Source organism: Aquarana catesbeiana, linkage group LG07 (genome assembly GCF_042186555.1).
Source record: "Aquarana catesbeiana isolate 2022-GZ linkage group LG07, ASM4218655v1, whole genome shotgun sequence".
NCBI lineage: Eukaryota > Metazoa > Chordata > Amphibia > Anura > Ranidae > Aquarana > Aquarana catesbeiana.
In genome coordinates, this window is record NC_133330.1 from 15,459,693 (window position 1) to 15,469,332 (window position 9,640).

At 48.4% G+C, this 9,640-nt stretch overlaps 1 protein-coding gene across 1 annotated transcript in view; it reads right to left on the minus strand.

Moving 5' to 3' along the window:
• The window catches only part of SLC38A3 (solute carrier family 38 member 3), a 28,333-nt gene extending 22,339 nt beyond the window's left edge, over positions 1 to 5,994 (minus strand). Inside the window, exon 1 of the mRNA XM_073591657.1 lies at positions 5,903 to 5,994. Coding sequence (XP_073447758.1) covers positions 5,903 to 5,951 — 49 coding nt within the window. The 5' untranslated portion in view covers positions 5,952 to 5,994. The remainder of the gene's footprint in view (positions 1 to 5,902) is intronic.
• Between the last annotated feature and the right edge of the window lie 3,646 nt (positions 5,995 to 9,640).

Here is a 9,640-nt window from a genome sequence, read left to right on the forward strand (position 1 = left end):
AATCACCATGACACAGACCATTATTGCCTGCAATCACCATGACACAGACCATTATTGCCTGCAATCACCATGACACAGACCATTATTGCCTGCAATCACCATGACACAGACCATTATTGCCTGCAATCACCATGACACAGACCATTATTGCCTGCAATCACCATGACATGAATGTGAAAAATCAAAAGTGCTAATTTTAAAGGCGTATATGCAAGTTATTGCCATAAAAAGTGTTTGGGGATGTGGGTCCTGCCCCAGGGGACATGTATCAATGCAAAAAAAAGTTTTAAAAACTGAAATTTTTTCGGGAGCAGTGATTTTAATAATGCTTAAAGTGAAACAATAAAAATGAAATATTCCTTTAAATATCGTGCCTGGGGGCTCTCTATGGTATGCTTGTAAAGTGGCGCAGTTTTCCCCTGTTTATAACAATACCACAGCAAAATGACATTTTTAAAGTTAAAAAAAGTAATTTAAAACTGCTCGGGGCTGTAATGTATTATCAGGTCTGGTATGGATATTAAGGGGAACCCCGCACCCAAATTTTATTTTCAAAAATGGCATGGGGGCCCCCAGGCACTGTATACTCTGAACAGCAGTATATATACTATACGGCTTGCCCTATATACTCTGCAGAAAATTGGGCCTTAGGTGTTGGTGGTACCAGAACGCTGTAAGCCCTCACAATTATGCTTGTTGGGCGCAGGAACGGGCCCTGCTATGAAATATTGTATCAAGAATTGTAATTATATTCCCTGTTAAACAGTGGCAGAAAAATTGGGCCTTTGGTGGTGGTGGTACCAGAACACTGTAAGCCCTCACAGTTAATCTTGTTGGTCGCAGGAACCGGCCTTGCTTTGAAATATTATATCAAGATTTGGAATTATATGCCCCTGTTAAAGAGGGGCAGAAAAATTGGGCCTTTGGTGGTGGTGGTGCCACAACACTGTTACCCTCACAGTTACGCTTGTTGGGCGCAGGAATGGGACCTGCTATGAAATATTATATCAAAAATTGTAATTACATACCCCCGTTAAACAGGGGCAGAAAAATTGCGCCTTGGGTGGTGGTGGTGCCACAACACTGTAACCCCTCACAGATACTCTTGTTGGGCGCAGGAACAGGCCCTGCGTTGAAATATTATGTCAAGATTTCTAATTACATGCCCCTGTTAAACAGGGGCAGAAAAATTGGGCCTTTGGTGGTGGTGGTACCAGAACACTGTAAGCCCTCACAGTTAATCTTGTTGGACGCAGGAACAGGCCCTGCTGTGAAATATTATATCAAGATTTGGAATAACATGCCCCTGTTAAACAGGGGCAAAAAAATTGGGCCTTGGGTGGTGGTGGTGCCCTAAACCAAAAATATTATTTGAAGCTAGCATCATCAAGACTGAGGATGAATAGTATAGTCACACAGCATAGACAGTCTTCAAGGGATCCCACATCCATAGAAAATTCAATCAGTTACATCAGCTTCAGGTGCTTGATAGCTGCTGATCCAACACTGATTCATTTTTATGAATGTGAGCCTATCAACAGTGTCTGTGGACATGCGCACTCTATTATCCATTACAACCCTCCAGCAGCACTGAAGGTGCGTTCAGAAGAACGCTGGATGCAGGACAGGCCAGTAGCTCAATTGCATATTGAGCAAGTTCTGGTCAGTGGTCCATCCGCAAAACCCAGTAACCCAGTGAATGCTCTGTTGGATAGGTCTCTAAGTCTGCTCTTAGAGAATATCCCTAGATATTCCTACACCATGTAATGCAGACGCTGGCGATGGTTGCTTAAAGTGATCAGACCTTGGCATTGAGGACTGAAAAAATGTTTAAAGGCATCTGTCAGTCGGCCACCTTCTCCACCACTCAGCAACACGTTGTCAAGCACCACGAAATTGTAACCTCCCAGGGTCTGGATTGCACAAACCTTTCTTCAAGGCCTCCTGAAGACGTTTCATCCTCTGCTCCCCCTGCAAAGGCAGGATGAGTTCTGCAACCTTACCCTTGTACCGTGGATCAAGAAGGGCTGGCAGCCAGTAATGATCCCTCTTCTTGATACCACGAATCTTAGGGTCCTTTCGCAGGCTTTGCAAGAATCAGGGAGGCCATGAAGCATAAGTTTGCAGAGGCATTTGATTCTGAGTCCTCTGGGTCACTAAGGATCACATGATCCGTAACAACCTGGGGACTGAAAACCATCCCTTGAAGACTGCTGCACGTTCCTGCAGACTTCCTCCACGTTCATGCTGACACAATTCTCCTCCTCTTTTTCATGCGTGTTTGGTGGGCCCGCAGGAATGCTATCTGGATAAAGGGGGCCTTGAGAGGTAAGGAAGTCCTCTGACCCTGTCCTGGTGCCATACTCGCACAGGAACTCATTGATGGCTGCTGCAGCATTGCCAATGTTGAGTTCCACCTGGTGGGCTTGTCACAAATGAGGCGGTTGGTGGGCAAGTTGCATTCCCTTTGAATGTCAGCCAGCCGAGCACTGGCTTTGTATGACCCGTGGAAATGACCACAGACTTTTCTGGCCTGCCTCAGGAGATCCTGTAAACCTGGGTACCTGCTCAAGAACGGCTGCACCACCAAATTCAGGACGCGTGTCAAACATGGAACATGGGTCAAGTGTCCCTGCCGGAGGGCGGAGAGAAGGTTGGTGCCATTATCTCATACAACCATTCCTGGCTGAAGCTGGCGTGGCGTCAACCACCTCTGAACCTGCCCCTGCAGAGCTGACAGAAACTCTGCCCCAGTGTGGCCCTGTCCCCTAAGCAGACCAACTCAAGTACTGCATGGCATCTTTTTGCCTGACTGCTTTCGTAGCCCCTTGAACGCTTAAGCACCGCTGGTTCATAGGACAAATCTGCAGAAGAGGCCGTAGAGGAAGAAGAAGAGGAGGGGTGGAGGAGAGAGCTGTGGCAGAATCACCACTAGAATTTTGGAGGTGTGGTGGCGGAACAAGCTCCAACAATATTGAACCCTGTCCTGCATCCTTCCCAGCTGCCAGCAGAGTTACCCAGTGCGCCGTGAAGGAAAGGTAACATCCCTGCCCATGCCTGCTGGACCATGAGTCAGCAGAAATATGCACCTTACTGCTGACTGCCCTGTCCAACGTGGCCAAAACATTGCCTTCCACATACCAGTAAAGAGCCGGAATGGCATTCTGTGAAAAGAAATGGCATTTTGGAACCTGCCACTGAGGTACAGCACATTCCACAAATTCACGAAAGGGGGCAGTCTACTAGCTAAAAAGGCAGCAGATGCAGTGCTAACAATTTGGCCAAGCTAGCATTCAGACGATGTGCATGTGGATGGGTGGGACCAAATTTCTTTTTACAGTTCAGCAACTGGGGTAGGGAAATTTGCCTGCTAAAATCAGATGGTGGTGTACTGCTAGCAGATTGGCTGCAAGTAATTGGGACATCTATTGCTATACCTTCATTCCTCTCAGTGCAGGTTTTTGAGAGGACTGGAGGTATATTGGGGTTGGAGATCCCAGATGAGGAGCAAGGAGAAGTCCGCCTTTTTCTTTGACGTGGGTCTTTCAAGTGCTGTTGCCAACGGACTGCATGGCAGGTCGACATATGTCTGGTCAAGCATGTGGTGCCCAAGCGGATGCTGTTCTGGCCACACTTGATCTGCTTCAGACATAGGTTGCAAACAGCAACAGTGCGATCTGATGCACACGTGTCGAAAAAGGCCCACACCAAGGAACTTTTCAAAATCAGTGGGGAGTCAGCAGCGCCTTGCACCTGCGGAGCTCTGCTGTGTGATGCAATAGGGTGGCTGCCCTTAAGCTGCCCCCTAGAGGACATCCTGCCTCGGAGTTGTGCCTCCTCCTCCTATCTTCTCTCAGGCACCCAAGTAGAGTCAGTGACCTCATCATCCCCTCCCTCCTCAAACTTGGCAGTATACTGCAGCTGGGGGAACATGACTGCCAGTTTCTTGTCCTTCTTGGGCCTCCCCTCTCTCTAGGCTCAGGTTACTCCCTTCCTCAACCTGGGAACCAACATCGGAGCCTTCAAATCGCTGCGCATCCTCCAGCAGCATGTACCCGACACTGTGGTTGAATAGATCTGGGGACTCCTCCGTGCATGATGGTGGGGCTAGGGAAGGAGTGACTGTGGACAAGCATCCGGTAGAATAGGCCGCATTGGAAGGCAAACTACTCTGAGCCTGGGTAACAAATTATGAGGAGGGCTTTGTTATCCACTCCATCAACTCTTCTGCATGTTCCGGTTCAATAACACAGCCAGCAGCAGAAAAAAAAAAAGGACAAGCGTGCCCCACGGCCACCTGCGGAGGATGCACCATGTCCACAACGAGCACTGTTGACTGTAGACACAGAGGCTGCTTGCCCTCTTTTAGTGGCCTGTGAGCGTCTGCCTCTCCTTGGTGGCCTTCCAGACATGATGTATATTTTGTTTTGCAACACCACACTGCACTATATTAGATATTGTGTACACCACCAGAAGTGTAGTAGAAACTCTACACACTGTATTAAATACTGTGTACACCACCAGAAAAGTAGTAGAAACTGTGCTATGGCTGCACTGTATTGTGTACTGTGTACAACACCAGAAGTGTAGTAGAAACTGTACACACTGTATTATATACTGTGCACACCGCCTGAAGTTTATTAGAAACTGTACTACGGCTGCCCTATATTTTAGACTGTGTACACCACCAGAAGTGTAGTAGACACTTATTAGATACTGTAGATACTGTATTAGATACTGTGTACACCGCCTGCACTGTATTAACAACTGTACTAAGGCTGCACTGTATTGTATACTGTGTACACCGCCTGAAGTGTAGTAGAAAATGTACACACTGTATTAGATACTGTGTACACCGCCTGCACTGTATTAGCAACTGTACTATGGATGCACTGTATTTTATACTGTGTACACCACCAGAAGTGTAGTAGACACTGTACACACTGTATTAGATACTGTTTACACCACCACAAAAGTAGTAGAAACTGTACTACGGCTGCACTATATTGTGCACTGTGTACACCTCCAGAAGTGTAGTAGAAACTCTACACACTGTATTAGATACTATGTACACCGCCTGCACTGTATTAGCAACTGTACTACGGATGAACTGTATTTTGTACTGTGTACACCACCAGAAGTGTAGTAGACACTGTACACACTGTATTAGATACTGTGTACACCGCCTGAAGTGTATTAGAAACAGTACACCACAAAATGCACTGTAGATATAGGCTACACTGGATGCAGAGTATATATATATATATACACACACACTAGACTGACTGTATATATATATATCAAATATACTGCTACTAATATTAACTGAATAACCTGCCCGCTTAATCTAAATCAAGCGATCTCTCCGTCCACACCAACAACACTACACAGGGCCACCATGTAGGCAGCCTTATTATAGCATGGGGCATGGACTTAGTCCCCTTGAGCCATGATTGGCCAAAGGCACCCTGCCTTTGGCCAATTAAGGCTCTCTTAGCAGATTGCTGGGATTGGCCAAAGCATGCAGTTCAGGTGCATGCTTTGGCCAATCATCATGCAGCAATGCACTGTGATCTCGCAGTGCACTATGGGGCGTTCCGCGGCGCTCAAATTTGCCACAAACGCCCCATAATGTTCGCTCTTCAGCGAACAGCCGAACACGGATGTTCGAGTCGAACGTATGTGGTGGCACACACATTGATAAATCCAGTCCTATCTTTAGAAGATGATGCTCTGCCTGCCATTCTCTCTATGTAGATAGCTCCATGCAGCTCGGTGGCTGTCACTTTGTATCTGCACTGAATCCTCTGGATCACGTCAGCAGCGATCCGTGTCCGTTGGGATTTTCGGCCTTTTTTGTATCCATCATATTAACGTAGAAGACAAATCTCCGCATTACTCACCAGCTGCTTCATCAATGCCAGCGGCAAGATGACGCCGATCGACACCATGATCACCAAGTAATTCCCGTTTAGGTACCAGTCCCTGGAAGGGGGACACACAAGGGTTAGTCAGAGGTCATAGACGGGCAGAGTACAGCACGATGGGGTCAGTATTGTGGAAATGTCATTTTTACCAATTTTGTCAAACTCTGCGCCCTTCTCCCCAGCAAAATCACCAACACGTGTTTAAAGTGGAACTCCGGACAGAACATTTTTTTGCTAGTTGTGGACAGAGTGGGGGAGGGTTAGATCATCCTTGAGGTGTTATTGCCATGTGTGACACCGTTCGGTTAGATTTCCCCTCACTTCCTCTCCTGGTAAAAGGGGAATGGTGAGGAAAATCTCCCAAATGAAGAAAGAGTGATGAGGCCTGACAAGAGGTTCTACCCCTTCTCCAATCCAATCTAAATATATAAGCTTGTACATTTTAACACTTCAGTTTCTGATGAACTACAAGCCCCAGCATGCTGTAGAGCATCCTGTGACTTGTGGTTCCTCAGGGGGCCCAGAAATCTGGGATGACCGGATCCAGGAGTGGGAGTGGGGTGTGGACAGGGCACAGGAAGTGTCAGAGGGGGGCGTTCTCCGGTGCACACCCCCCACGTGCTGCCAGCTCTGCTGTGTTTTTCCACTTCTCCCTCTCGGCTCTGTGCGGTATTTTTAGGAGCTGTGAGTTCATACGGGGCTGAAGGGCCGGCTGTATCTCTATTAGGAGATGTGGATATCCACAGGCGACAGAGACATGTACAGAGCAACAGTATGAGAGCGCTGAATGGAAAAGTATGGGGGGGGGGGGGGGTGATAGAGAGGGAAACTGGGGAAACTGGGGGTATAAGATGGGGGGGGGAGAGAATGGAGGGAGATTAAAATGGCAGGGGCAGAGATTAACAGGGTGTATAGAGAGAGGGGGGATGGATATAGAAACGAAGAATGGGAGATAAAGAGGCAAGGGGGAGAAATGACTAGAGAGAGAGAGAGAGAGAGAGAAAGGGGGGAAGTATGGGGGGGGGGGGGGGAGAATGGGGGTTTACAGACATAGAGAAAGGAAAGTGGAGGATAGAAGGAAAGTGAGGGGAAGAATAAAGGGGGGGAGGTATATAGAAATGTAGAAAGAGGAGGGAAGGTTTAGAGGGGGTGGGGTGTATATAGAAATGGAGAGAGGGGGGGGGGTTAGAGAGGATCATAATTGGGAGGGGGTGATGAAAAGAGAGTGTGGATTGGTGGGTGAGTAGAGATGTAGGGGGGGGGGTGAACAGAGTAGAGGAAAAGTGGGAGGGGGTGATGGAGATAGAGTGGGGGGGGGGTGTACAGTGGGGGGGATGGGGGGATTACAGATGGAGTTAGAGGAAGGCAGGAGGGAGAGCAGGGGAAAATTGGAAGGGAAGATGGATAGAGAGTAGTGATGGGGGGGCATTAGAGATGGAGAAAGAAGAAGGGGGAGATTAAAGCAGGAGCAAATTGGGAGGGAGTGATGGAGAGAGAGTGGGGATGGGGGGGAATTAGAGATGGAGAGAGAAGAAGGGGGAGATTAAAGCAGGAGCAAATTGGGAGGGGGTGATGGAAGAGAGAGTGGGGATGGGGGGGAATTAGAGATGGAGAGAGAAGAAGGGACAGATTAGAGCGGGGCAAATTGGTAGGGGAGATGGATAGAGAGTAGGGTTTTGGGGGGGGGGGGGCATTAGAGATGGAGAGAGAAGAAGGAGGAGATTAGAGAGGGGGCAAATTGAGAGGGGAGGTGGACAGAGAGTAGGGTTTGGGGTGGAGGGCATTAGAACTGGAGAGAGAAGAAGGGGGAAATTAGAGAGGGGGCAAATTGAGAGGGGAGATGGATAGAGAGTATAGGGATGGGGGGGCATTAAAGACGGAGAGAGAAGAAGGGGGAGATTAGAGCGGGGGCAAATTGAGAGGGGGGATGGATAGAGAGTAGGGTTTGGGGGGGGGAGGCATTAGAGATAGAGAGAGAAGAAGGAGGAGATTAGAGAGGGGGAAAATTGAGAGGGGACATGGATAGAGAGTATAGGGATGGGGGGGGGGCATTAAAGATGGAGAGAGAAGAAGGGGGATTAGAGCGGGGGCAAATTGGTAGGGAGATGGATAGAGAGTAGGGTTTGGGGGGGGGGGCATTAGAGATAGAGAGAGAAGAAGGAGGAGATTAGAGCGGGGGCAAATTGGTAGGGGAGATGGATAGAGAGTAGGGTTTGGGGGGCATTAGAGATGGAGAGAAGAAGGGGGAGATTAGAGCGGGGGCAAATTGGGAGGGGGTGATGGAGAGAGAGTAGGGATGGGGGGAATTAGGAGATAGAGAGAGAAGAAGGGGGATTACAGTGGGGGCAAATTGGGAGAGGGTGATGGAGATAGAATAGATGGGGGAATGGGGGCATAAAGAGGGAGATAGAGAAGGTAGAGGGCCAGCGTGTGTGTGGGGTATAGACATGGAGAGAGATAAGGGAGATAGAGAGGGGAAGGATGGGGGTTTATAGAGATGGAGAACGAAAACAGGGTATAGAGAAGGAAGAGAGGAAGAATGGGGGGGGGGGGCTTAAAGAAAAGAGGGAAAAGAGGAAGAGGAAGAAAAGAGGGATAATCTATTAATCTATGTAACTACAAAACAGAAGGAGCGGGTTGAGCGGTAACCCATAGCAACCAGATGTCCCCACTTCAGGTTTGATGAAGAAAGCCTGTGACTAGTTGCCGGGAGCTGAGCCGGTATGTTGCCTCTGCTGCAGTTTTTATACATAGACCCCCTTTGTAGGACTGGGAGGGAAGAGAGAGGACTGGGATGGAGAGATGACGCACGTCTGCAGAGCGAGGGAAGGAGAGGAACGGCTCACGGTTGGACAGGAGGCACAGGCGAGGTGGTGGTGGTGGGGGGGACAGGTCACCTCTGTGCGTCACTTCCAATAAGGGAGCCTTTCACAGCGGTGGACGTGCTGCAGGCTGTTTATTTTTGGGGAGGAAGCGAAGCCCGAGACAGGATGAGCGTTTATCGCTGCCAGGTTTCTGCGGCTCTCCGGCTTTACTGAAGGTGTCAGGAGATCCAGCGGAATATAACCAGACCGGGATCAGGTCATATACCGGCTCGATTCACAAAGATCGAACGCCGGGACAACCAGCTTTATTTTCAGCCGTCATGACTGTCAATTTCAAATCTGATTGGACTCATTGGGGGAGATTTACTAAAACTGGAGAGTGCAAAATCTGGTGCAGCTGTACATAGTAACCAATCAGCCTCCAGGTTGTATTGTCAAAGCCTAATTGAACGAACTCTACCAATAAATTTTGTAAGTTTAGTAAATTTAGGAAAAATAACGATCCTTATTCCCAAGCTCTAGCTTTGAGAATACGATTAATTAATACGATTAATCAGCAGCTTTGACCTATCGAGGTCCAAATTAAACAGTAACTCCCTCCCACAATGTTAAGATGTGTGTCTCTGCCCCTCCACAATTGTGAGGTTTGTGTCTATGCCCCTCCCACGATGGTGAGATTTGTGTCTCTACTCCTCCCACAATGGTAAGATGTGTGTCTCTGCCCCTCCCACAATAGTGAGATTTGAGTCTCTGCTCCTCCCACAATGGTAAGATGTGTGTCTCTGCCCCTCCCACAATGGTGAGGTTTGTGTCTCTACCCCTCCCACAATAGTGAGATTTGAGTCTCTGCTCCTCCCACAATGGTAAGATGTGTGTCTCTGCCCCTCC